Source organism: Leopardus geoffroyi, chromosome C1 (assembly GCF_018350155.1).
Source record: "Leopardus geoffroyi isolate Oge1 chromosome C1, O.geoffroyi_Oge1_pat1.0, whole genome shotgun sequence".
Classification (NCBI taxonomy): Eukaryota; Metazoa; Chordata; class Mammalia; order Carnivora; family Felidae; genus Leopardus; species Leopardus geoffroyi.
In genome coordinates, this window is record NC_059328.1 from 8,798,083 (window position 1) to 8,825,939 (window position 27,857).

The 27,857-nt window shown below is 54.5% G+C and overlaps 1 protein-coding gene across 6 annotated transcripts; it reads left to right on the plus strand.

Moving 5' to 3' along the window:
- Positions 1–27,761, plus strand: MFN2 (mitofusin 2). Of its 6 annotated transcripts, none has more exons than XM_045475657.1 (20): positions 43–248; positions 1,470–1,609; positions 2,004–2,088; positions 5,747–5,925; positions 9,133–9,268; positions 12,692–12,854; positions 13,544–13,668; positions 14,819–14,927; positions 15,047–15,154; positions 16,199–16,352; positions 16,563–16,630; positions 16,777–16,898; positions 18,872–18,998; positions 19,386–19,490; positions 19,760–19,862; positions 20,316–20,572; positions 21,378–21,533; positions 23,197–23,393; positions 24,193–24,327; positions 25,738–27,761. In XM_045475657.1, exons 4-20 carry the CDS (start codon positions 5,751–5,753, stop codon positions 25,805–25,807), a joined length of 2,310 nt encoding a protein of 769 aa, XP_045331613.1. In that variant the 5' UTR covers positions 43–248; positions 1,470–1,609; positions 2,004–2,088; positions 5,747–5,750; the 3' UTR covers positions 25,808–27,761. The 6 variants fall into 6 exon arrangements, with proteins under 6 accessions (XP_045331616.1, XP_045331612.1, XP_045331613.1 ...); XM_045475659.1 differs by having other exon boundaries at positions 2,021–2,088; XM_045475662.1 differs by having other exon boundaries at positions 47–248; positions 20,316–20,536.
- The last annotated feature ends 96 nt before the right edge of the window (positions 27,762–27,857 follow it).

Sequence of the window (27,857 nt, forward strand, 5' to 3'; positions counted from 1 at the left end):
GCCCCGGCGGTAAGCGAGCCCGTTGAGCCGCCTCTCGGGGCTCTCAGCCGGAAGACCCCCTGACCCGTAAGGAGTGATAGGGTCTAACCGCCTGAGCTCGGAGTCCACCGATTGATGAGGGCCAGGGCGGCAAACGTGCGGCGGCTAGTGACGTGCGCGACCTCCCTCCTCCTCCCGCCTCTCTCCGGGGTGGCGCCGTCTGGTGACGTTAGGGGCATGATGGCCGCCGCGAGGCCGGGAAGGTGAAGGTGAGAGGGCGAGCGCGCCGGAGGGGTGGGGACCCGCCCAGCCCAGCCCGGCGAGTCCTGAGCAGCCCGGCGGGGACCGGTGGGACGCTGGAACCCCGGGAACTCGGGATCCGGGCAGGCGGGCGTCTCCACGCCCCGGCCTCGCTGCGGGGCCCTCCGCGGCCCTGAGAGGAGGGGGCGGGACGTGGGTGTCTGGACTGGGGGTGGGGTTCCTTGAGGTTCCTCGTCTCCCCCAGCCTTCCCACCTTCGCGGCCCCATTCCATCCCAGCCCTTTCTTCCTTTCGTATCCAGTCTTCTATATTTGCCAGCATTTACTCAGCACAAGATAAGTGCCCACGTTGACCACCGTGGCGCCTTACCCTCTCCCACTTTGGGCACTTTCTGCGCTCAGGTGCAGTCACCTATTTTCTTGTTTGACTTCTCACCTGAAGGTAAGCCCCTTGAGGGCAGGTACTGATTTACCCATCCCTAACTTCAGCGCCTAGCATGCACACAGGCACACAGACGATGCGGAATAATTTACTGTTTGGATGCGTGAAGCCTAAACTGCCCATTCTCTATTGTAATCTTTCGTTGCCCTGTTTCTTCAATTTCTCCATCGTCTCTCTTTTCTTCCTCTCAGAAAGGCCTCTGATTCCCACCCGGAAGGGTGGAGTGAGGCAGATCCACGAAGTTAAAAACAAGTATGGTTTGGAGTTAAAGGGAGATGGTATCTCAGTTCCTAGCTTGGCCACTTATTAGCAGTCTATAAATCTTTTAAGTATCCCAAGCCTCTGTTTGCCCCATGGAATTAAAAATTAAGTAAGATATATTTTACAGCATGTAGCACACACAGTCTTTCAATAAGTTCCACTTCTACTTCTCTTCCACACCCCCACCCACTCATCTCTAGTCCTCAGTTCCACAGTCCTCAAGACCAGTCCTTGTCCTGGTCTGCTACCTCCTCTCCTCTCACGTCTCTGGACATGGACCTGTCTTTACCAGGGCTCCTGCTTCTCACCAGCACATGTTTGTGTGTCCCCGCGATTGTCCCCACACCTGTGTGTTGTGTTTTCCCCCAGGGCACTTCCTCACATACCATCGGAGTACAGAGTACAGGGCAATGACTAAGCTTCCCTCAGGGATGAGTTTGTTTGGCTTTAAACCTGGTTAAACGTGTTTTGCGCCCTTTTTTTTTTTTTTGCTGCTTGTTGACATGTCCCTTTTTTTTCCCCAATAAGTTGGAATTGGTGGAATCAACACAATCAGTAGCCGACCTCAACCTGAGACAGGACAGAGGAGAATTCAGATTCTTTTCGTCTTTTTGACTCCAGCCATGCCCATGATGCCCAGCCTGTGAAGGTCTCTTACCATCCAAAAAGTAAGTGGTAGCTGGGACGTCTGGCACCCTGGATCTGGGTTGAGTGGAAAGGGGTATGTTCTGCTGGCTGTCCAGTGGCAAGTGTCATGGATGGGGTCATCTTTGCTCAGAGCTGGAGTTTTCCAGTCTGTGCTGAAAAAAACTGTATGTATGTCCTTTCTGCTTCCGTGGTTTTCACTGTTGGCGGAGAGAGCCTATTTAAAGGTTGACAGTTCAGAAGGTGGCTGGAATCTTTGGGCTCCCCGAAGAATTAGTCTCTGTCTCCCTTGTTCTCTGCTCTGCTGGCTCCTCCCTCCCTGTCTCTGCCCAGCAGAGACTGGCTCCTTATCACAGCTCTTCTGAGAGTCTACTCTGCCCCTTTTACCCTGTATACTCTTTTGTTTCAATTTCTCAGCTTCTCCTCTGTTCCAGTTGTGCCAGCAGACGATCCGTGGACCTATTTTATTTTCCCTGCTAGGAGTTGCTGTGCATAAAACTGGGTAAGGAGGTGGTGTGGATTTAGGGACTGTGCTTGGGATCCAAACACACCATGCGGTGAATTCTCTACTGCTGTTTTCACGTGCAAGGCATCTAATACTCCTCAACTAATAAATAGTCTGGGTTGAGGCAAAGCTTTTTTTCAGTTTGGAATTGGGTTTGGTTCTGGTCTTAGGTTACTATCTGTTAATACTGTGCCCCTAGCACTTTTTTGGGGTGGGAGAGGGAGATGACCAGGATGAATGAGGCTTTCCCTGAAGGATGTTCCTCAGGATTTTAAAAACCGTTATGTAGCAGAACATCTTGTTTAGATACGTTTGTGAAATGCTGCGTTAAATACAATTCAGCTAGTGTTTTTAGAACAGGCCTTTTTCCAGAGTCTTTGCTTTGGTCATGTGCTCTGATGGAGGATGACCGTGGCATATAGTGTTTTAAAGATTTTTTTCTACTGTGGATCCCTCTTTACGTGGAGCATTGGGTGCACTACATTTCTGTGGCCCGCACTTTGGGAAATGCTGTCCTGAACTATCTGAAACCCTGACTTGAAGAGCACTTTGCGCCTGTCACCCCAGCTTGAAGCATGCCACTTAATGTGTAGCTGGTATCAGAGCCACTCTAACCTAGCTGTGCCCAGGGGACTGGACCTGCATGCCTGCAGTGAGCTCTGTGGTGAAGTAGGGACTATCAGGGCTTTCCAGAGGAGGAACAGGATCCCAGCTGCTTCCTACCACTCTGTAAGGGTAGGCAGCTAGCAGGCAAAGCCCTGAGATAGTGGGCCTTCCCTTCCCCCCCCCCCCTTGGCTTGTTTGTGTGTGTTCCGTAACTTGGGTCCATTTGTGGACATATGTATTTCCAGCTTGCTCTTTGAAGGATCAGATCCTGGGATCTGAAAGGTTTGATCAACTCTCTTGATTCCGTGAGCTCCAAACACTAAGAAACAGATGCTTACCCCGAAGCTGCTTTTTAAGAAAAAAAAGTAGATGTGTGTATTCTAAGGATGGAAGGAGAAGAAGGCACTCTCGTGAAGGGGCATTCGCTAACTCATCCGTGTCTCTCACAGTTGTGGAGGAGGAAAGTAGACCTGGAAACAGGTCACGACTCTGTGTCCGGCGATCTTTCTGGAAGGTCACAGACTAGACGAGGAGACGGGGATTTAAAAACCATAAGGTTGCGTGTCCTCCTTGGAGATGTCAGGGAAGGCTTCACGGAGGGGTGACGCTACAGTTGGGTCTAGAAGGACAGTAGGAGTGTGCCAAATGGGTGAAAAAGAAAAGAGGATCCCAGGCCGGAAGCAGCATGTACAACACAAACAGGGAACCTCAGCTTGGGGGTTAACTGAGCCAGAGAAATCAGGCAGTTTGGATGGGTTGGAGGGAGGATCCCTGAGAGGGCTGGGGCATGCGGCTGCAGGCTGGGGGATGGTGAGAGCAGGTCAGGTCCTGGCCTGGCAACTCCGAGCACGTCTCGTAACCTTGAACCACTAAGCTTTTCCTAGCGTGCGCGCCTTTGAATCTTGCACTTAGCGAACACTAGCACTTTTGGTTTCGGATCCTTTGGGCTGGCAAACAATGACCAGAACTTGAAAGCACATGCTTCTAAGAGCCCCAGGGATCTCAGGGAGCTTTCTGCCTGCAAGCAAGTCACTTCTGGGGATGGGCCCTGTTGTTCCTCAGCCCTGAGCAGACCTGTTCACTGGGTTCCCCGTGACGGTGGGGGAGCCGAGGATGTGTTGGTGGAGTCGTCTCTGCCCTTCCCTGAAGGCTGGGTGTTGGAGGGGAGAGTTGCCTGATCTTGCTGGTGGAGTTTATCATTGTTGTCACTTCATAACCCATAAAATCGCCTATAAGTTTGTCCTGTGTCCGCCTGAGCCTTCTCCATCTGTGTGGCATCACGCTTGTCCTGCACATGAAAGATTCAAGGCTCTGAGGTTAAATAACTTGCTCAAGTTGACGTGGCCCGGAAAGAGTACGGCTTGAACCCAGCTCTGGTTCCAGAATCTGTCCCCTACAGCCGTGTCATGCTCCATCCAGATCCCTTTCCGTTTCCTTTCGATGCTTTTCTCTTTTTGCACTCATCCCCCGTTCTAGAGTCTTCACCTGCTGGGCCACGCGAAGCCTGATCCCAGTGCCTCTTGTGCTCTGGAGGAGGCAGGGGTGCTTTCTTCCCGATTCCCCTTCTCAGAGTTCTGTTGCCTCAAAATTCCTTGACGCCTTGACCCCCAGGCTAAGAAAAGTGCACAGTTGTAGCGATTTAAGGAGGAGGAAGGTAGAAACGGACAGTTACTTGTCTTTCTTATCTCCCTAGAAATCATTAACAAAGTAATTTGTAAGTTATGCAAAACATGTGGGTTGATATTTCCCTGTGAGTCTGTCTGTCTGCCCACTCTTTGGGATGATTAGATCCTAAGAACCAGTTTTCAGTCACTGTGCGCTTTCTCTGGATGTTCTTTCTGCTTCTCAGTAACTTGTTCAGTACCTTTTGGCACGCTTGGGAAGTTTCTGGTGTATGTTCCCTCATGAGCTTTCTCATTTCCCAGATGCAGCGAGTGCTGAGTGCTGGCTCCCATGGAGAGCCCATGTTGCTATGATTAGGGTGGCCTGGGAGGGAGAATTTGCTGGGTGTTGGAGACGCAGAACCAGGCGCATGCAGCTGTGTGGGGTTGGAGGGGCCTTTGTCCTTTGACATCCAGGATCTGAGGGCCCTGCTGGGGAAATAGCTCTGTGCATGGTGGGAACTCAGGGGCAGTGCACTTATGGGACCAGAGATCTCCGGCCACATCTGGATGCCACCTTCTCTGCTCTATCTGCCGCTTTTGACTTTGAGCAAAAATTTCTAAGGCTTTGGAACTCAGCTTCACGGCCCCTAGTATGTTACTGCTATTTGGAAAATATAGGCTGTAACGATCGAGGGCAAGAGAGCTATCTACCCCAAAACAGACTGCTGATAGACAGGTATTAATAGTGTTATCACAGGAGGGGGGTTACGGATTTTCCCTTCAGTTCCCGCATTTTCTACAGTGCACACGCTTGCAGTGAAAGAGACCAATAAGTGTTTTTAAGTAAAGAGTAGATGCAGACCTCTCTCGCTTGAGTACCACCCTTCCTTGCCCACCCCCGACCACCACCAGTACAAACAAAAAACCCGTTCAGAATTAGGGCCTTTGTGACCTGGACAGCAGAGTGGCCAGGGGAGGGTGGCGGGGGTCACTGACTTTGAGCATCACTTTGTTTTCACTGCTTTCAGTCATCCGTGCTTTTTCTTAGGTGGGTGATGTGTAGGAAAGAAGTGAGGTTTCTGTCACACTTTTCTGCCTGAGACTGAGAGGAGGGCTTCTCACGTTTCCCCTCGTGATCCCGGCCTGATTCCCTGAGGTGGGGAAGGCTGGGTCTGCTGCTCTTCCACAGGCGGGGATCAGCCAGCGCAAGGCCTAAACCCAGAGCCCTGGCTCCAGCTGTCTGGGTGCCCACACGTCCTCGGCGGTCCCTTCCTACTCTTGAGGACGCCAGTCGTACCTTACCATCCTGGATCTGGTCCTGGAGGGCCCGTGTTCTTGATGGCCCCCAGGGCTAGCCCCAGGCCCCCCACGGCACCCCGCCACATCCCTAGCAGAACGTCTAAACTGGGCATTCCTGGGTTCACTCACGTTGTCTTTTCTTGCAGCGCGATGTCCCTGCTTTTCTCTCGGTGCAACTCCATTGTTACAGTCAAGAAGGACAAGAGACACATGGCTGAGGTGAATGCTTCCCCACTCAAGCACTTTGTCACTGCCAAGAAGAAGATCAATGGCATTTTTGAGCAACTGGGGGCCTACATCCAAGAGAGCGCCACCTTCCTTGAAGGTGAGACAGGCGGCCTGCTCAGCCGGGCCCACACCTGTCAGTTTCCATATGTAGGTGGGAGGATAGAGGGGAGGGGAGGTAGAGCCTTGCTCCTGGGGAGCTCATCCCCAGGTAGGTTGTCACCTTCAGCAGTGCTGTGCTTTGGGAATCATGTGGAATTGGGCTCCAGGGAGATCAGACCAGGAAAACTAGAGACCTGTCATGTAAGAATTCTGTGTATTCCGTATCATTTAGTCGTGAGGGGTAGGTGAATCTCAGTCCCATGTAGAAGACAAGCAGATGGAGGTTTTGAGATTTGCTCGATGTCTTGTAAGTGACACAGCAGGGCTCTACCAGGTATCTCTGACTCCTAAGGCCAGGTGTTCCTCAGCCTGACTGTGCGGGTGTTGGTTGTCCCTGACCAGGGTGTTCTTTCGCTGATATTTTTAGTCAGCGGGGCTGTGGAAAGGAAACTTGCGTCACTGGCACCTTTTCCACTAGTTACTAATTTGAGCCCAGCCCCTGGTGCCTGCTCTATCAGCAGAGGAGGACAGGTTCCCAGGGTCCCCGCTCAGTCGATTGCCAACCCCAGCCTCTGGTTTTCTGAGGCTCCCTCTCTAGAAGGTAGACGTTAGCTCCTGTGTCTGGGATTGTCCGTCCAGACCCAGTAGCTGAGTCTCATCTGCCCTTGGTTTCCTTGTTTGTGAAAGAGGCGCTCAAGCGAGACCAGGGCTTTTTAAATTCTAGTCTGCAGAGCTCTCCATGTTCAGTGGAAACGCCCCAGGGACACGCTTCACCGTCTGCTTTCCACTAGCGTGGCTTGGCTTCGGGTTGGTTTATGTGACAGGCTCCTTCTTAAGGCTCCCTTTAGAGAGAGGGAATGTTTCCAGTACTGTGGTCTGAATGTTTGCATTCCCCCACATTCTCGTGTTGGAATCCTAAGACCCAATGTGATGGGGTTCACAGGTGGGACCTTTGGGAGGTGATTAGGTCACGATGGGGGAGCATTCATGAAGGAGATTAGTGCCCTTATGAGAGACCCCACAAAGCTCCCTGGCCCCCTTCTGCCACGTGAGGATACAGTGAGAAACCTGTGACCTGGGAGAGGGCCCTCCCCTAACCGGGCCAGCGTCCTGATCTGAGCCTTCCAGTTCAGAACTGGGAACAGTACATGTCTGTTGTGTATGACCCGCCTAGTCTGTGCGGTTTCATTGGAACAGCCTGAGCAAACCAAGACTGAGAACAGACTCTCTGCCCTGCCCCTGGCGTGGGGTGCTTGATGCAAGAGAAGGTGGTCCCCACATACTTGTTAACGTGAAAATCCGAGTTTTACAGTTAGAAGGCTGGTAGCTGAAGTTATTCCAGTTCATGACCCATTTGTTTGGCAGTAACTCGGGTGCACCTGGCTCTGTGCACGCAGAGATGGGGCAGACCGGGTCACTCCTTGCAGAGCTCCGGCTGACCGTCTGTGATGCTCTGACTCACTCACTTTGTTGGTGCCGTGGACGAACACGTGCTTAATGAAGGGGTCTGTGCGCTGGCATTAGGAATGGCTGTTTTGGTTCTTGTTCTTGTGAGACTAGGAGGCCTGTCCTGTAGGTGGGCTGCAGGGGAAAGAGCTGGAGTGCTCTGGGTATGTGTTTGGGCCTGCCCTGGCTAGGGGCGGGGATGGTGGCCGCCTGGTCAGTCTTCTGGCTGTTTCTTTTAAATGTGGCCACTTGCTTGAGAGCCCAGCTCCTTTCAGGAGCGTTGCAGAAGCCACGCCCATGTGCCCCTATGAAGGAGGAGGGGTGATGGGTCTGAGACTGCGGTGACCAGGGGACCTGGGAGGCCTTGGCGGTTTGGTCACTTCCCCTCATGGCATCATGCAGGGGAGGCTCACCTTGTGGTCTCTGAATGCCACCTGTGGTCACCAGTACCCTCGTCGTCTTGGGTTGCCGTAGCAGAAATATCACACGCTGGGTAGCTTATAAACAACAGGAGCTCACTTGTCACCGTTCTGGAGGCTGGCAAGTTCAGAGTCCGGACTCTAGCAGATTGGGTGTCTAGTGAGGGCCAGCTTCCTGGATTGCTGTCGTTTCCTGTGTAACATCCCAGGTAAGCACACGGCAGGAGTTAGCTAGCTCTCCAGGTCTCTGATAACGGCACTAATCTTAGTCATGAGGGCTGCACCCTCATGACCCATCACGTGGTGGGGGCATAAACATTTAGTCCATTGCCGCGAGCGTGTGCCGAGGGACCAGGCGCCCGTGTACTCCGCCGGCTGACACGCCTTCCTGGTACAAGACTAGATGGGATGGGGCCGGACCTTGCTCATTTGCTTCTGTCATCCGTTGCCTATCTGCCTGTCAGAGCCACTGGGCAAAAGCAGTGCAGTGATCCCAGTACCCGCTGGCTTAGCAATTGTGGTGCGCCTGCTGAGTGCGGGGACCATACAGTTTGGCTTTCACGTGGGAGATGATGCACTTGAACTAGACGGTCACACCATGGTGAGGTGAGCGCTGAAGTACAGGGTGCTTTGGGAGCACAAACAAGGGGCTCTCACTCAGGTTGGGGGAGTCAGGGAAGGCTTCCGGGGGCTGTGCAGTCCATGCTAGACGAGGCTAAGTGGGAGTGAGCCAGAGCCCCCCAAGGCAGCGCCTCTGTGCATCGGCGGGGGGAGGGGGAGGGGTGCACTGAGCAAAGCCCAGAGTAACCGGAGGCAGCATGGCGAGGGTGGGGACGTGCCGTGCAGGATGGGGCTGGCAGGAGGCCCTACTGGAGCAGTAGGCAGGGCCGGTCAGGAAGGGCCTCATGAAGGTGCACAGGGTCCCGTCCTGGCTCCGAGCGTGGGGCAGGTAAATGACGAGGATGGGGTGAGACTGTGTTTGAAAGGTGATCAGAGCAGTGCCTGGTGTGTAAGGAACAGTTTGGTAAGTAAAACGCCTGGAAGTGACGGCAGGGAACATTCTAGTGCTCAAATGGACATCGTTCATTCATCCTTGCGGCAGTCGCAAGAGGTGGGCACTGCTCTTTGTTGTGAGAGTCGGGAGTCTAAGACTGGGCTCCGTCGCCTGAGGTCACACAGCTGGGAAGAGGCGGCAAAGCAGTACTTCCTTGCTCTGGAGCCCAGGTCTCTGTGCTGCGGCCCCCAGCAGGGAGGTTGCCCTTCAGCGGGCAGTGGCGGGGAGCTGCGGCCGGGGCCTCTGTCCCCCGCGGACAGAGTGGTGACCCATGTTCCACCTCCAGACACCTACAGGAATGCGGAACTGGACCCCGTTACGACAGAAGAACAGGTCGTGGACGTCAAAGGCTACCTGTCCAAAGTGAGGGGCATCAGTGAGGTGTTGGCCCGGCGGCACATGAAAGTGGCTTTTTTCGGCCGGTGAGTCTGTGAAGCTGTCACACCTTCTTCCTGCCTGGGGGGGGGAGGGGGGCGCTTGTGCAGCCTCGCAGTCTGAGTACCTCTTCCTCCTGTTTAAGTTTTTAACGGTGGCAAAATACACATGACGTAAAACCCATTGTCACGATTGCTCTTAAGTCTACAGTCCGGTAGTATTTACTGTGTTCACGCTGTTGTGCCGTCATCACCACCGTCCATCTCGAGAACTTCTTCATCTTGAGAAACTGAAACTCTATCCCCATGAAACACTCGCTTTTGTCCTCCCGGAACCCCCACCCCTGCCCCAACCTCTGGCAGCCACTGCTTTGCTTTCTGTCTCTATGGATTTGACTCTTCGAGGAACTGCCAATAAGTGGAATCGTACAGTGTTTGTCCCTCTGTGACTGACCTCTTCCACTTAGCATAATGTCCCCAGGTCCCCTGTGTTGTGCGCTCCGGGACGGCCTTCCTTTTTCAGGCTGAATAACATGCCACCGTGTGTATAGACCGTATCTTGTTTATCCGTTCATCCAGAACGAACACTTAGGTTGTTTTTACTTCTTGGCTGTTGTGAATAATGCTGTATGAACGTGGGTGTACAGATATCTGTTCGAGACCTTCCAGTGCTCTGGGTACATGCCCAGAAATAGAATTCCTAGATCGTATGGTAGTTTCATTTTTAATTTTTTGAGGAACCACCATGTTGTTGTCCTTAGCGACCGCACCGGTTTCCAACCCCCCCGGGAGTGCACGGGGCTCCAGTTTCTCCAACTCCCTCCAACACGTGCCTTCTGTTTCTTCTCTAATAAGACATCCTCATGGGTGTGAGGTGGAATCTCATCGTGGTTTTGATTTGCATTTCTCTATTAATTAGTGATGTCTAGCATCTTTTAATGTGCTTCTCGGCCATTTGTGTATCTTCTTTGGAGAAATGTCTGTGCCGGCCCACTGTCCATTTTTAGATGGGGTTGTTTTTGTGGGGTTTTTGTGAGGTGTGAGAGTTCTGTATATAGCCTGCATATTAACCCCTTACTGGATACATGATTGTAGATGTGTCCTCCCATTCTGTGCGTTGCCTTTTCACTCGGTTGGCTGTGTGCTTTGATGCCCAGAAGTGTTTTCATTTGGGTATAGCCCAATTAAGTTTATTCCTACTTCTGTTGTCTAGACTTTGGGTGTCCTGTCCAAGGAATTGCTAAATCCAATGTCGTGAGGCTTTTCTTCTGTTTTCTTCCAAGAGTTTTATAGTTTTAGCCATCAGATCTCCTTGTTACACTTTGAGGTCTAGTGGACACTAGAGGTTCTCCAGTTCTCGGCAGACCCTGCACGTCCTGCAAATTGAACCCAGCTCTGACACTGTCTACCCGGAGGGAGCATTAGATCCTGCAGGTTAAAGACCCAGTCCCCCAAGACGGGCCTCGTTTCAGATGCCATTTGGAAATCTGTGCTTTGGAGTGACTGGCAGTCACTGGCAGTGACATGGAGGTTCCCATGACTCCTCCTCAAGTTTGGCTAATTTACTGGAGCTGCTCACAGAGCTGGGGAAACAGTGACTCACACTTACTGTTTTGGTGTAAAGGATACAGAAGAACCAGCAGGTGAAGAGGGGCACAGGGTGAGGGCCAGAAGCGCTACCCTCCAGGCTTATGGATGTCTTCGTCAACCCGGAAGCTCATCAGACCTCATTGTTCAAGATTTTTATGGAGTTTAATCCACAGGCCCTTCCTCTTTCCTGAAGTAGGTGGGTGGGGCTGGAAGTCCTAACCCTCTAATCGCTTGGTCTTTCTGGTGACCAGTCCATTTTGAGAGTAGGGGCCCCAGCCTCCGTCCCCTCATTAGCATAGACAGGTGTGCTCAAAAGGGGCTCCTGTGAATGACAAAAGACACTCCCGTTGCTAAAATTCCAAGGATTTTAGAAGCACTGTGCCAGTAAAGGGACAAAAACCAAATGTATTTCTTATGTCTAATCTTTAAAAAGATTAGAATCTAATAAAGGGATCAAAGACACCTGGACAGGTTGGATGCTATACACACAGCAGTGGCCTGAGGACTAGGCACTCTGCCTTGAGTCTTGCCCCTAATGACCTGTGACTTTGTTACCGAATCCCAAGTTCGGCTCCCCATCCCTCGAATGACCAGTACTCGAGAGATGAGTATTGAGGGGTACCTGGGTGACTCAGTTGGTGAAGCGTCTGACTCTTGATTTCGGCTTAGGTGTTCAGGGGTTTGAGCCCCGTGTTGGATTCTGCGCTGTCAGAGTGGAGCCTGCCTGGGATTCTCTCCCTTTCTCTCTGCCTCTCTCTCTCTCTCTCTCTCTCTCTCTCTCTCTCAAAATATATAAGTAAGCTTAGAAAAGATGAGTATTGATAGGAAAGGAATATGCGCTTGATTTAGGAGGCTGGCCACGTGGGAGGAAGGTGGACGGTTACCCAATAGCCAACTCCTCAGTTTCTGTGCCGCCATGAGGGTTTTAATTTTTTTTTTTTTAATGTTTTTATTTATTGTTGAGATGGAGACAGAGCATGAGCAGGGGAGAGGCAGAGAGAGGGGGAGACACAGAGTCCGAAGCAGGCTCCGGGCTCCGAGCTGTCAGCACAGAGCCCTATGCAGGGCTCGAACTCACGGACTGTGAGATACCTGAGCCAAAGTCAGACGCTCAACTGACTGAGCCACCCAGGCGCCCCAATGAGGGTTTTAAAGGGACGAGGGTCGTTCATCAGTGAGGGGGTGCAGGGGCCTTTAACATTTCGATTCTGTACAGATTTAGTGGCTCCTGTTTGCAGCTTTCTTTTTTTTTTTTTTTTTTTTTCAACGTTTTATTTTTATTTTTGGGACAGAGAGAGACAGAGCATGAACGGGGGAGGGGCAGAGAGAGAGGGAGACACAGAATCAGAAACAGGCTCCAGGCTCCAGGCTCTGAGCCATCAGCCCAGAGCCTGACGCGGGGCTCGAACTCACGGACCGCGAGATCGTGACCTGGCTGAAGTCGGACGCTTAACCGACTGCGCCACCCAGGCGCCCCCTGTTTGCAGCTTTTAGTGCTCAAGGGTTGTGCAAGAGATCTGACTCCTGTGACACGTGAGGAGTCTCTCTTCTCCTTCTAGAGAGGAATGTGGGATTAATAGGTAACAGAGGGAGGGTTAGTAAATCAATCGCATGCACTTAGCACCCCTGTTAAAGATTACCACGCTAGTTACCGAGATGAGGGTGGCCCCGCGGGTAGGTTTACAGTGATGACCTGGGAGCACATCATGGGCACAGGCCAGAGGTGTTTGTCCATCCGTTTGCATAAACACAGAGTGCTTGCTCCCCCTGTCTGGGTACTGGTGCCACTGCAGAGACTCGGGCTCCCAGGCCGGCAGCTTGCGTGTGGAAGCCTGCAAGGCAGGTACGGGTGGCCTCCCTGACGGCCGGTTGTCCTCGCAGGACGAGCAACGGGAAGAGCACCGTGATCAATGCCATGCTCTGGGACAAAGTTCTGCCCTCAGGGATCGGCCACACCACCAACTGCTTCCTGCGGGTAGAGGGCACAGACGGTCACGAGGCCTTCCTCCTCACAGAGGGCTCGGAGGAGAAGAGGAGCGTCAAGGTGAGGGTGCCGTGGGGGGGACCGTGCCGGGGGGGTGTGCTGGCGGGTCGAGTCTGGGCGTAGGCCAACCGGGACGTCCACTGTGACCGGGCAGTCAGCACCTCTAAGGAGAGGGTGGTGCCCGTGCGGTGGGAAATGGGAAGGCCTGTCAGAGCTGAGCTTCGGCAGGTTTGAGGGCTTCCGGGCGGGTCTGAAGAGCGCCAGGAGTCAGGAGGCTCCAGTTCCTGTGTTGCCAAGCAGGCCGGTGGCTCTTCTCCTTGCTCAGAAGAGGGCGTGTGCCTCGTTTGCTGGGCTGTTGCTACAGGGCGACTCCTGCACTTGTCCTGTGGTTGTGAGTCAATAGCCCGTGGCTGGTCCGTTTTTATTTTCCTGAGAGCCGCTGGCATTCTTGTTTGGGGCCAGAAGCTCCTTTCGGTGCGTGGAGAACTCATCAGTGCAAAATAACTGCAGCCTTTGGACAACAGCCAAGAAAGCAGCCTTTGAAAGGAGTGAGGAGTAGTTGTTTCTTATTGGCTCGGCCCGGCCCTTGGCTTTTCCGTGTGAAATGAAAGGAGTAGGGGAAGCAGACCAGGCCGGAGCACTGGGCCGCTGAGCCCTGCGTGCCAGCCGGCACAGGCAGGCTGGCGGCCAGCGAGTCTTCCTCAGCTCCGGTCTTTCTTTCTTTCATTCTTTTCCTCCTCCCCCGTCAGACTGTGAACCAGCTGGCCCATGCCCTTCACCAAGATGAACAGCTCCATGCTGGCAGCCTAGTGAGTGTGATGTGGCCCAACTCCAAGTGCCCACTTTTGAAGGATGACCTCGTGCTGATGGACAGGTAAGAGGGAAAGTGCCCCCGTAGGAGGTCCACACTGGGCCCTCTCCGGGTTTCTTTTTCTGCATCCTCCAGCCAGGGTCCCCTGGGGCCTGTTTGGTGCTCTGCTTCTCGTGCTGCCTTTCCTACTGGCTCAGCCAAATCCTCCCGCCTCCTGGATTTCCCCGGGTCTGGCTGCTGTAGCCGTTGGCATCAGTGCCCTGGAAATGTCCCAGTGACGATCCATAAAGACAGATGGGAGGGAGGTCCAAAAGTTGAGGAGGTTCTCAGCTGTAACCCGAGGTTGGTGCGTGTATTAGGGTTGGGAGCTTGTGGTGTTGGGGGTCCATGTGGTATTTTATTTCTCTCGAAGGAACACTTTGGGGCAGGTCATAACTGTCTTGAGAAGTACGGTACCGTAGTGCTTATTGGACTCACAGAAATACAAAATTTCACCTTAATTGTGTATCTGCAAAGCAAAATTACAAGCCATTATTAAAAAAAATTTTTTTTAATGTTTGTTTTTGAGAGGGAGAGACAGAGTACAAGTGGGGGAGGGGCAGAGAGAGAGGGAGACACCGAATCCAAAGCAGGCTCCAGGCTCTGAGCTGGCAGCACAGAGCCCAATGTGGGGCTCGAACTCACGAGCTGTGAGATCATGACTTGAGCCAAAGTCGGGCGCTTAACAGACTGAGCCACCCAGTTGCCCCACAAGTCATTATTTTTAATGTTTTAATTTTATTTTCTTTCAATGTTTATTTTGAGGGGGAGAGAGAAAGAGAGGGAGCAGGGGAGGGGGAGAAAGAGGGGAAGAGAGAGAATCCCAAGCAAGCTCCATGCTGCCAGCGAGGGGCTCAAACTCCTGAACCATGAGATCATGACCTGAGCTGAGATCAAGAGTCAGATGCCTAACCGACTGAGCCACCCAGGCGCCCCAAACCGTTGTTTTAATAAAAGTGATACACGGGTGGAACAAAACACAGAACATATTTTCAGACTATCAGGAAGGATATGAAATGAAAAGTAATTATCCCTCCAGTAAAGGCCAGGCCCGATTTCTCTCACATCTGTAACTTTCTCCTCCTTTGCCTGGCTGCCTCAAGTCTGTGCAGAGCAGGAAGACTAGGGCCCAAGGTCTGTGTGCCTGATGATGCTTTACCCCTGTCACCTCTAGCCCTGGCATCGACGTCACCACAGAGCTGGACAGCTGGATTGACAAGTTTTGCTTGGACGCCGACGTGTTTGTGTTGGTGGCCAACTCAGAGTCCACCCTGATGCAGACGGTAACCCCTCCACCTTTTCCCACACCCCTGGACCCCAGCTGAGCGGGCAGGGGGTGCGTGTGGCTGACGACCTTGGCCAGCACAGCCCCTCCTGTACTGAGGTCTTTGTCCCCCTTCAGGAGAAGCAGTTCTTCCACAAGGTGAGTGAGCGCCTGTCCCGCCCGAACATCTTCATCCTGAACAACCGCTGGGACGCGTCCGCCTCGGAGCCTGAGTACATGGAAGAGGTGAGTAGCTCTTTAGTCGTCACTTTGGGACCGTGTCCACCCAGAGCCTCTCCGTGGGCTCTCCGGCCACATTGGGCCTGTGACTGACTTCTTCGCTAGAGATTTCCCAGGTGTTCCCTGGGGTCACTGTGGTGTCTTCTGAGGGCTTTAGGAACACTCCCTTCACTTCTGCTCACTTCCCCTGCTCCCTCTACTCTTCCAAAGGCTGTCATCCAGGCCTGAAAAGCGTCCCCACCGCATCAACCACACTCTTGTTTGAGGCCAGTGCTCACTTCTGTTCATAAAGAGTTACTCATTCTAGAACAGGCTCAGCTTTCAGAAGACGTCCAGGAAAGAAGCTTAAAGGAAGAGCAAAGAATAATTGATTCTTACTGGCAAATCCTCTAGTTCTTTACCTTTTTGCATGAGAGGAAGGGAAAAGGAGTAACAGACTGGTAACATGGGACGATGAGGCGCGCGGCCCGCAGGCTGACGCTGGACAGTGATGGGGAAGCTCCTTGTCTATGAGATGCGTGTAACAGAGTTCTTGGAAGGAGGAAATCTGCTGACTTGAGGAAAGCACCTGCCAGTAGAACCTGAGGATTTCAGAGCTAGAAGGGATTTCCCGGTGGCGTCCACTGATCTTATAAACGAGGCCCTGGGAGGACTCGGCTTGGCAGGGTGAAGCCCAAGTTTAGGTTTCTTGGCTTCGCGTTCCTTTCCTTCTGGGCACCAAAGTGAGATGCTGTGTGGGTTCTAACAAGAGGTAGTTTGGGGCAGGTTTAGGCATTTCTGCTTGTATGTGCATAAAATATTTGTGGTAGCCTGTGCCCCAAGAAACCCCCATGACGTGGGTTCTGGGGAACTCGGTGGCTAGAGAACAGCGACAGTGGGAGATGATTCCTCATGTGTGTGGGAGGTGTGTGTTTGTACCTGTGGAATACTGAACCGTGTGACTACCTTACCTCTTCTTTAGAAGTGAGGCAGTTCGGGGCTGTGGGCTCCATTGGGAAGGGGCCACTGGCACCCCACCTGGTCACACCCACCCATCTGCTTGGGCTTCAGGTGCGGCGGCAGCACATGGAACGTTGTACCAGCTTCCTGGTGGATGAGCTGGGCGTGGTGGACCGAGGCCAGGCTGGAGACCGCATCTTCTTTGTGTCTGCCAAGGAGGTGCTCAACGCCAGGATCCAGAAGGCCCAGGGCATGCCTGAAGGAGGTACGATGGAACAGACTTCCTTTTCCCTGATGGTTGAGACATCTGGCTTGTGCTCAGCCCGTAAAGATGGTTCTGATGAAGAGCCTTGAGGGAGAAGCTCTTTGCTTCTCGGCCAGTGTTTAAGCCAAGTGCCCCGTCGGCTTGGCTTTGGACGATGTTACCATTTCCTTCTGCTGTTGTTTCCGGACTAATATGGTGTAATTCTCCTAGGGGGCGCTCTTGCAGAAGGCTTTCAAGTGAGGATGTTTGAGTTTCAGAACTTTGAAAGGAGATTTGAGGTGAGCCCTTTGATTCCAGCGTTTGATTATTCTGTGCCTCCCCGGCACCCGCCAGCCATGACCCTGGCAGTGAACGCCAGAGCCTCGCCTGGGGCTGGTGGACCCCAGCGGCCTCCGCCTTCCTCAGCACCTCTTGTCTGTTCCAGGAGTGCATCTCCCAGTCTGCGGTGAAGACCAAGTTCGAGCAGCACACGGTCCGGGCCAAGCAGATTGCGGAAGCGGTGCGTCTCATCATGGACTCCCTGCACGTTGCGGCACAGGAGCAGCGGTAAGAACCCGACACCGCGTGCCCGCAGAGGGCAGAGCTGGGAAGGGATCACTCACCCCAGCCTGGGGACTTGCCGGCAGAGCTGAGTCTCTGGGGTGCCACCGGGACTAGTGAGATCCCCAGGGAGCAGCCTGGCGAGGATGGCCATTGGGTGGGTATCTGGTCATCCCACGTGGTCTGTGTGGTGGTTCTTAGAAGTGTTGCCCCACAAGCCCGATGTTGGAGGCCTCAGCCGACACCACACTGAACATGGCAGCGTTTCTCAGAGCTAGAGGCAGGAGATGTGGATTTGGTTTTTTCAAAGATTTTATTTTATTATAAGTAATCTCTACACCCATCGTGGAGCTTGAGCTCAATCCCCAGGAGCAAGGGTGCATGCTCCACTGCACTAAGCCAGCCAGGTGCTCCCAGGGCACAGTTTTTTAAAAATAACCTTTTTTTTTTTTTTTAATGTTTGTTTGTTTTTGAGAGAGAGAGAGAGCGCGCGCTTGAGCAGGGAGGGGACAGAGAGAGAGGGAGACACAGATCCAAAGCAGGATCCAGGCTCTGAGTTTTCAGCACAGAACCCGATGCAGGGCTCGAACTCATGAACCGTGAGATCATGACCTGAGCTGAAGTCAGATGCTTAACCGACTGAGCCACCCAGGTGCCCTGTTTTTTGTTGTTGTTGTTTTGTTTTGTTCTTAATAGAAATTAAAATATGGGAAAATACAGAGAATAACGTAAAAACATCTTGCTTTCTTTAGTGTTTGCTTTATATTATCCTAAAGTTGAAATAAAAAAAAAAACATCAAACACCCTTTGAGTCTTCAGCCCCTCCCCCGCTGTCACCCTACCCACTCCTCAGAGGCAATGACAGCCATGAATTTGGTGTGTAGCCCCATCATCCATCTAGAAAGTACTTTTGCATAAATCCTGAAGAATACATAATACTGCTGTGGATGTGCCTCAGGCATGTGGACGGGGTGTTGTACTGAACGTGTCAGGGCACCTTGTGTTTCTTTCCACTTGGCTTTGGTTTTGTTCCCTATCCCTTTCAGGTAACACAGAGTTGGTGTTTCTATTAACTGAGAGCATCCCGTTGGCAATATACCTCATTTTCCCATGGGTTGATTTTTATTTTTGTTTATTTTTTGATATTTATTTGAGAGAGAGCGAGAGAGAGAGAACATATGCATGCACACCTGTGCAAGCAGGGGAGGGGCAGAGAGAGGGAGAGAGAGAATCCCAAGCAGGCTCTGCGCTGTCATCACAGAGCTGGACATGGGGCTCAATCTCACGACTCTGGGAACGTGACCTGAGCTGAAACCAAGAGTCGAACGCTTAACTGATCGAGCTACCCAGGTGCCCCAGCCAATGAATTAGTTTTTATATTTAATTCTTTTCTGTTGCAAACCCTGTTGCAGAGGACACCGGTTCAAGTGGCCCCTTGTGCACATTTGTAAGAGTATGTCTAGGAGCTTAACTCCCGGAGGCAGAACTGTTGCGTCCTAGGGTGTGTGCATTTTCAGTTTTAGCGTTTTCCTCTGATGCCCTCTGAAATGTCTGAACGCGTCCCCAGTTCCCCCGCGGTGCGTGCTGGGACTGTGCATTCCCCGAGCCTTACCGGCACTTCAGACTTGGTGATTTTTGCCAGGTTCCTGCCTGCGTAGAGTAGTACCTCTTTTTAATTTCATTTCCCCGATGACTAGTGAGGCTGAGCTTTTTTTTCCCCGGATTAATGAGCAGAATCTGTTCTAAACGCCCCCCTCCCCACCCCCCCAAGCATCCTCCTTGGTCCCCCACCACCTCTTCCCAGCTGGCAGACCTAAGGGCACAGGGCTGGTGCTCAGGAACGGGGAGAGCATGCTTCTGGGCACCGTCTGACATTGCTGGGGCCCCAGCTGGGGCATGTGCAGCCTTCCTGGCGTCCCCTCGCTCCTCCGCTTGGTTGGGTGGGGACCCGCTCCTGAGCCCAGCGCGCTTTCTCTCAGGGTCTACTGCCTGGAGATGCGGGAAGAACGGCAAGAGCGGCTGAGGTTTATTGACAAGCAGCTGGAGCTCCTGGCGCAGGACTATAAGCTGCGGATTAAACAGATCACGGAGGAGGTGGAGAGGCAGGTGCGGATCGTGGAGGAAGCACTCCGGGCAATCTGGACTGCCTAGGAGTGTCCAGGGTGCTGGCGGTTTCTCAGCCTTCCAGAAGGAAGTTGTGGCCCTGACTGAAGCGGGCGCATAGCCTCCCCTGGGCTCCCTGGTCCCTCGTGTGACTCTGGGCAAGTCCCTGTGCTCTGGGCCTCCCCTCCACATCTCCGAGGAGCATTTGCCCACCATTCGGACATCCCTTCTCCCTCAAAAGCTTTCCTGCCGTAGGGGAGCTGAGAAGACCGCTGGCTTGTGGGGAAGCTCATGCGGTCTGTGAGGACTCGTTAGGCTCTCCTGGTGCTGCAGGAGGGAACCAGGCTCACCTGCCCTCCATGCTTCACGGTACGCGTCCCTCTCCCGCAGGTGTCCACTGCGATGGCGGAGGAGATCAGGCGCCTCTCCGTGCTGGTGGACGAATACCAGATGGATTTCCACCCTTCCCCAGTGGTCCTCAAGGTCTACAAGAATGTGAGTCATTAAGCAGCAGGTGTTCTGCACGGGACTCGCTTTAATCCCTTGGGCCGCTGGGTGGAATTGCCAGGCGACAGTGATTCGGCCCCTGCTGGTCTGCGTCAGGGTCCCTCAGCCAGGGAGATAGGACCCAGGCTCCACTCCGCGTTCCGCGGTCACCTGCTGGGTGCGGGCTGACCAGCCTCGGGCTTCCTTGTCCCCTGGCTCCCCAGAACGAACTCCTGACGGGGGCGTTGCCTCTCTGAACCTCTGCCTCCCTGTTGCAGGAATTGCACCGCCATATAGAGGAAGGACTGGGCCGGAATATGTCCGACCGCTGCTCCACAGCCATCACCAGCTCTCTGCAAACCATGCAGCAGGACATGATAGGTCAGTGGGGACTTGAGACTGGGGCTTTGGGTTGCCCAGCGGTCAGCTTTGGAGGCCAGTCCACAGAAATAGTGGCCTCTCCTTGTCTGTCACTCTTCACGATGAGTCTGTCCGGTACCCTCAGGTTCTTGGGGTGTGCAGAGCCTGTGTTCCACACACAGACTCGGGGAGCCGGCTTGAGTTACCACACGGGACTGTCACAGGCTGAGAGTTTGGCCTGTCCTTAAATTCACCTGAAGCATAAATGTCAGCAGGTGTTGGAGCCTCGGTCCACACACCCCTGGGGCCAGCTGGCCTGCCTCTCTGGGAGGGGCCCTTGTGGCGCCACAGGCCATTCCTGCAGAGCGGCCCGCGTCCTCGGCAGAGGCTGGCACGGCCTCCATCTTGAGGCTGGACCCCGCTGTGGCACAGGGCCGAGCCGATGCGCTTTCCCCTCGATTGTGTTCCCGACAGATGGTTTGAAACCCCTCCTTCCTGCGTCTGTGCGGAGTCAGATAGACATGCTGGTCCCTCGGCAGTGCTTCTCCCTCAGCTACGACCTGAACTGTGACAAGCTGTGTGCTGACTTCCAGGAGGACATCGAGTTCCATTTTTCACTCGGGTGGACCATGCTGGTGAATAGGTTCCTGGGCCCCAAGAACAGCCGCCGGGCCTTGATGGGCTACGGTGACCAGGCAAGCAGTGTCCCGAACCCTTGGGTGTCGCCAGAGGTCAGTCTGCACCTGTCTCCAGACCTAGGAGCCATTCTCGGGGGGTTCCCTGTGCGGCACGTGTGCTACCACACCACGGTCCAGGTTTTTGCCACAAATCCACGTAGCCTCGACTTAAGCACCGATATCTGCGGAATTAAAAAAGTTAGCTGAGTGTTTTTTCTAACGTATATCAAATGAAGCATGTGACTTGTGAATATAGATGATTTAAGTCTATCCACATACCACCGTTTTAGAATTTAGATTTTTAAAAAATTTTTTATTTTTGAGAGAGAGAGCACGCATGCGCAGAAGCAGGGGAGGGGGCAGAGAGAGAGGGAGACACAGGATCCGAAGCAGGCTCCAGGCTCTGAGCTGTCCGCACAGGGCCCGACGTGAGGCTTGAACCCACGTACTGTGAGGTCATGACCTGAGCCGAAGTCAGACGCTTAACTGACTGAGCCACCCAGGCGCCCTTAAAATTTAGATTTTTAAGACCACTCATGTCTCTACCTGTCGAACTCATGTGTGTACTGCGCCTGGTGCACACCCCCACTTCGGAGGAATTGTACCGAGGCATTTGGGGCTGCCACTGCTCGCGTTTTGTGGGGTCCCCACAGTGCTCACCTTGGGGCTGGCAGGTCTGTTACGAAGCTTCGGTCCTTCCTTGCTGCACGCAAAGCTTAATTTTCTTTTTGCCTTTTTGGAAACCGAAGAGCCGCTCTGTGTCCCTGTCCCAGGACCCCTGGTCCTGAGGGCCACTGAGGGTTCTGTTGAGCCAGAGACCTGCCACATTCTTCTTACCCCTCCTGTCGTGTCTTTTCAGGTGCAGCGCCCCATCCCCCTGACGCCAGCCAACCCCAGCATGCCCCCACTGCCGCAGGGCTCCCTCACCCAGGAAGAGCTCATGGTTTCCATGGTCACCGGCCTGGCCTCCCTGACGTCCAGGACCTCCATGGGCATTCTCGTTGTCGGAGGCGTGGTCAGTGGGCAGCCCTGCCCGGGAAGGGCGGGGGCTGGAGGACACGGGGGTGGGGCCCGAGGGGCACGGTGCTGGTCAGGGTCCCCGCGTCCACACAGCGGCGTTTTCACGCCCACCGGCGGCTTCTCACGGTGGTCTCTGGTCTCGGGAGCTGTGCGGCCTCAGCCTGAGCTTCGGCGTGTTAGTCATTGACTTCTTGAAGTCTCAGCCGACACGACGTTCAGACAGCACCGCTCCCGTGTGACAGAGGAGGAAAGTCTGGGTGGCTCGCCAAAGACAGTTAGGATTGGAACTCTGACCTGAAGGCCTCTACTACGTGACGGGCTTCAGGGAAGGGACCCGAGAAAGTGACAAAGCTGGAGTCCAGACAGGTGGGCGTGGCCAGGAGGTGAGGAAGCCCAGAGCGAAACTGGCAAGGGTTGAAGACAGAGAGACCAGGCTGGGCCTTGAACCCTTGTTTGTCTGTCTCCTGGTTTTCTTGCCCTTTCCTTTCCACTCCAGAGCCTGAGATCGCAGGCTGCCTTCTTGGTGACTGGGGTACTCCCCACGTCCTGACGCACGACACACTGCCGCCAGGACACTTTCACCCTGAGTTTGCTGGGGATGTGGGCTCGCTCTCTCTGCTGTGGTCGTTCGAGCCGTAGAGTGGTGGCAGATGTGACAGGGACAAAACTGCTGGGGATTGTGCTCTCAGCTCGGAAGACTGGGGTGGACACAGCTGAGGCCCCTTGCTCTCCGTCTCCACAGACGTGGCGTGCCGTGTGGCTTGTTTCAGACGGTGACCTGGCAGAGGGTCGTTAGCTGAGGCGCCGGTACTCGGTGGTCATGGGACCCTGTCAAATAGCCCATTTTACCCAAACAACCCTGAGACCTGGAGAGACCATCAGGCCTCTTGGGAGGAACGTGTATAAAGAAACTTGGCGTGGGGCGCCTGGGTGGCGCAGTCGGTTAGGCGTCCGACTTCAGCCAGGTCACGATCTTGCGGTCCGTGAGTTCGAGCCCCGCGTCAGGCTCTGGGCTGATGGCTCGGAGCCTGGAGCCTGTTTCCGATTCTGTGTCTCCCTCTCTCTCTGCCCCTCCCCCGTTCATGCTCTGTCTCTCTCTCTGTCCCAAAAATGAATAAACGTTGAAAAGAAAAAAAAATTTTTAAAAAAAAGAAACTTGGCGTGGGTTTCAACCAGGACGGCAGGTGGCACTGACACCTTGATTTCTGGCTCCGTGTCCAGCGCTTTTTGTGACCGCGCTGCCTTGAACTAAAGTGTCACGGACCAGAGCGACAGAAGCCACCCTCTGAGGAAAGACGTGAGGGATTCTACTCGTCAGTGTCCTCAGGATGGAATGTCACCTTAGAGCACACCTGCTTTTGTCTTTAGGGATTCTGCGTGTCTGGTTCCATGCTTCTGGTGCTGGTGCCTCCTCCCCTACCCCCCACACTCCCCTAACCGCCACTCCCCTACCCCCACCTCCTAGCACAAGTCTCCTCGTGTGACCAACGCTAAGTTACCCTGTTTCTGAATTAGGTTCCTGCCCTTCTGGCCTCCGTGGGATCAAAGAGGTGTGGAAGGAGGCGTTCTGAGGAGAGACACAAAGGCTCTTTGGGGCCCTTGGGAGAGGCAGGGGGGCGGCAGAGGGTCCACATCGGCTGATCGCTGTGCCTCTGCAGGTGTGGAAGGCGGTAGGCTGGCGGCTCATTGCCCTGTCCTTTGGGCTCTATGGCCTCCTGTATGTCTACGAGCGTCTGACCTGGACCACCAGGGCCAAGGAGAGGGCCTTCAAGCGTCAGTTCGTGGAGTATGCCAGCGAGAAGTTACAACTCATCATCAGCTACACCGGCTCCAACTGCAGCCACCAAGTCCAGCAGTGAGTCCACCGCGGGGCCGGGACAGGCCTCTTTGGTTCAGAACTTCCCACTAGCTTCCCGTGGACCTGCCCTGGAAACCGCTGGATCCCAGGCATCATCTGACACTGGCCTTCAGCTGTGCAGTGTCGGCTCTGAGACCAGGGATGGGGAGAAAGCTGTTTCCGGGGACACCCTATGCCCGGGGCCGGGACCAGTTAGGCCTCTGTTCCCCCAAGGAAGGGAGATGCGGGCAGACGAGGGACATTACTTGTAGTGTTTTTTCAAGGTCTGTAGGCAGAGCTTTGAAATTCTAAGACCTGGCCCTGTCTTCCTGGCACAGCTTTGGGCAGGAGGGGGCCAGGCTGCTTGCCTGGCTAGTCGGGGAGGGAGGAGTGCTGGCCTGCCTTCCTCACACTGCTGCGTGGTGGGCCCCTTGTTCGCACCTAATTTTCATTTTCTCTGTGAACCCTTTGAAGTAGACATTGTTTGTGCGGGCGTCTCCTTTTTCCAGATGGGGAAACCGAGGCTCGAGGGGCAGTCCCTTTTCCCCTGCCACTTGGTGATTAGCGGCAGAGCTGGGATCTGAATCCCCGCCTGCTGTGCCCCAGGCAGGGTGCTCCTGGGTCCCTCACTGTGGTGACGCTGAGCGTGTGTGGCGTCCTTGGTCTGGGCAGCGGGCGGAGAAGATTCTGCCACACTGGCGTGGTGCAGGGCAGAGCTGCCAGCGGCTGACCGATGGGCACCAGGTGGATCTGGCCAGTGCCCGTGTTCTGCAAACCAGCCACGTGGCCCCGTTGATCCCGACTCTCTCCCACTCAGGGAACTGTCTGGGACCTTTGCCCACCTGTGCCAGCAAGTTGACGTCACCCGGGAGAACCTGGAGCAGGACATCGCCGCCATGAACAAGAAAATCGAGGTTCTCGATTCACTTCAGAGCAAAGCAAAGCTGCTCAGGTGAGGGCGCCCTGGGAGGCCGGAGGCGGTGGGCTCCAGTGTGCGGCCCGGGCGCAGCGGTGTTTTGGCTGCTTGTCTGTGTCTTGCGTGGACGTGAACTTCACTCCGCGTGAGCCGTTCGCTAGCATCTGCTGGGTGCCAGGTACGGTGCCAGCGCTGGACGTTCGACAGGATGTAGAGTTACTGCCCTGCGGACGTTCTCCGTCGGGGCCTTGGCGGAGGAGGAGCCAGGCGGAAGGGAGCCGTGAAGGGACCGCTCACGGGCACCTTCTCCTTCAGCAGCATCACAGGCACTTGACGGGCGCCGTGCCGCCCACCCGTCCGTGTCCCTGCAGGGTCGTGTCACCTATCTCCGTTTTCTAAAAGGGGAAATTGCAGCCTCTAGGAGTTAAGTAACTTGTCTGGGGTCGCACAGGCAGTGGCGAGGCCAGGAGGAGAGGATCCAGGTGTGCGTGGCTCCAGCACCCCGGGACACTCCACACGTTCATGGTCTTTCTCTGTCTACTGTGCACCGGGGTCTCTGGGCTGGACCCACCACATGCTTTACTCCATTTCTCTGGGCGCAGGGAAGGGGCCGTGTCGGCACTTTTACCCGTCGGAAAGGTGGTCAGGCAGCTGGTGACGGGCAGAGCCCCCAGTGGCACCCAGGTCCGTGTGGGGTCCCTGTGGAAAGTCGGAGCTTCTGTCCAAGCTTTGCTGGGGGGGTCAATCTAAGGAGCCAGAGGCCTGGGTTCTGGCCCAGGCACTCGTGTTTGGGCGGATCACTGAGCTTTCTTAAGTCTCATTGTTTTCATCTGTAAAATGGAGCGAGCTCTCATGACAGAGCCACAGAGCTGAACCAGAAAGCGCTCCGCAAAGGTCCTCAGCCCGTTCAGCCTGAGATAACATCAGCACCCGGGGACCCTGCGCTTCCTGCCCCCGCCCCTGACGTCAGTGCCAACCCCTGGGCAAACGGTGGACTTTCCCGGGCTGATGTGCCCTCCCCGCCCACTGCCCTGGGCGAGTCAGTTTCAAGGACCCCTTGGCAGTGGGGGCGGGGGGTGGTCGCCGATGCCTCTGCTGCTCATAGCCAACAAGGACGGGGTGAGCCCATACGGGCCGCATATCCAGCAACCTGACCCCCCACCGACAGGCAGGAAAACTGACTTCCGGACAGTTCAGGGGCCTGCCTGTGGTCAGGTGAAGCAGACATAGGGCTTGAATGTCAGACAGGCCTTACTTTTGGCTCCACAGCTGATTAATCGTGATTGTGGGAAGTTATGTCATAAGTTCTCTGGGTCTCTTTCTCTCATCTGCAAAGCGGGGGTTATCAGAGGAGTAAATGAGGCTATGAGTCCAGTGTCCTTAGAACAGCACTCGGTGTCACCTGTTGGCGGCTGTGAGCGCTACAAAATAACCCTTTCTCCGCAGGAACAAAGCCGGCTGGTTGGACAGCGAGCTCAACATGTTCACGCACCAGTACCTGCAGCCCAGCAGATAGTGGGCAGCCTGGCGCCGCAGCCCGCCTGGGGAGGGGCTGTGCTGTGTGGCCCCCACCGGGGCCCCGGGCAGCTCCCATCCGGTGCTGCCACCCTGAGAACGAAAGCACCCCCGTCTCATACCATTTTGAGCCCCTGAAACGCTAGTTCCCCCAACCTTTGCCTGCTGTCGCAGGAAGATCTTCAGGCTCGTACCCCTAAAGGAGACTTTTTTTTTTGATGATGACCGTGGACCGCATGGTACCAAGGAGTCGAGTCTTTGCTTTGTCGGGTGCACTTGACTGAGATTCTTCTGAGTGCTTGACAAGGTCTCGGGATCCGCCGGCCCTGTGGGACGCCCGGTCGGCGCCTCCGAGGGCGTCAGGCAGACCCCGTCCTCCAGTGACACTAACCCCCGACCACACGTCCGCTCCGCTCCACGCTCGCAAAGAAGGGCCGCCCGAGGGAGGGTGGGATTTCTTCCCCGATCGCACTGGAACGCATTTCCGGAAGGGCTGCTGCCTGAGCGTCAGTTTGGTTTTTCAGCTTCTGAGCTTCGCTGCATCGGCAGAGCGGTTCCCACACGTCTTGGAGGCAGAGATTGGGTTGGAGGCTGAGCGGGGGGCCTTGTGCCATGAGGGGGCGGGAAAGATGTTGCAGAAGCTGGGGCGGGGTCGGTGGCCGAGGGGAGGGGCGTGTGGAGAGAGCAGGTAGCCGGTACTTCGTTGAGGAGGGGCTTGGCCTCCCTTCTTTTCACTGTGTCCCTTGTTCTGTTTTCAGTCTTTAGCCTGTGTAGCCTGGTTTTATTATTGGTCATAGATGGGTTGGTCCAGAGCGTTAGAGGATGTAGCAGAAGGCAAGATGGCGGAGGGAGGGGGGTGCCCCGTCCGGGATGGTTGGAGAATGTGGAGTCCACGGAGAACAGGGCTGTTTGACCTTGCCCTGTGAGGGGCTCACAGGCTCCGAGAGCTCGCACGGTTAGCTTGATTGCATCCCCGTTATGCCCCTTAAGAGGTGTTCCCACCCCCGCCTTGGCCCAGGCTGCCCTTGGCCACCAGTCAGTCCTCCTGACTAAGTCTCCTGTGCCGCTGAGGCTGCAGTTGGCCGAGAGACAGCGTGGGAAACCCAGCAGCCACCCTCCCTGACCCCCAGAGCCTCTTCCCCTCATCAACCTCGTGTGGACTTTGAGAAATGTTTCCTGTTGAGTTTGGGATCGTTACTGGTTGAAGAGGGGGCAGGTTCCTGTCCCCAGGGTGTTAACTGGGGCAAGCAGCCTCTGCAGCTCAGGTCGGAGAACTTCCTAGAAACCAGAAAGCTCTCTCTCCCAGAAAGAGGTGGGGCTCTGGCAGAGAGGTGGGGCCTGTCCTCCTGAATCCCCCCGCCCCCCTCCCTCCAGCTTCCGGGAAATGAGCTGGTGGCCTCTGCTCACTGGTGGGTGGCCACACAGGTGGCCTCTTCTCCAGGTGCCTGCTTGTCTTTCAGACCTTCAGCGGACGGCGTGTGGGGCAAAGTGGTGGGTGTTGCCTCGACGGTCACATGGCAGGAGGATGTTCTGAGCTTTTTGCCAGGCCTAGGTGGCGGTCACTTCACGGCGTGTCAGGAGAAATCAGTGTCACACGATTCCAATGAACTTTGTGCTTTTTGGGGGGAATCATTTTTTTTATTTCGAATAACTAAACATGAATTTTTTTGAATGTAGCCCCTGGGCGGTGAATGGAATTTTGAGTTTCTTATACAATGAGTAAAATTAAATTTATCCCACTGAGGGAAAGACTCTGACCGAAGTGTGGCAAAAAGCACTTTAATTTCATGCTGCTAACTTTGTTCCCTGTCTTTACGTTCATTTGCTGGAGTGTGAGACGTGCTTGACACAGTGAGTTTTTCCTCCGATGTATTTAAGGTGGTATATTTGCCTGAACTGCTCCTGTATCGTTGCCGATAACATTGAAACTAAAATAAAACCTAGTTGGAACCCTCTGTGGCATCTCAGTTTACTGTTCTTAACGCAAACCTGGGTCTGCAGGCCGCGTTCTGAAATGACCTTAAGTTTATTTAGGGGAAGTTCCAACTGTA

Excerpts from the sequence above, each read along its gene's own strand:
- MFN2 (XM_045475656.1), top strand. The coding sequence starts at position 5,751 with ATGTCCCTGCTTTTCTCTCGGTGCAACTCCATTGTTACAGTCAAGAAG. Across the intron at positions 14,928-15,046 it reads AGTCCACCCTGATGCAGACG|GAGAAGCAGTTCTTCCACAA; the intron begins GTAACCCCTCCA and ends GTCCCCCTTCAG. Across the intron at positions 24,328-25,737 it reads AGCAAAGCAAAGCTGCTCAG|GAACAAAGCCGGCTGGTTGG; the intron begins GTGAGGGCGCCC and ends CTTTCTCCGCAG.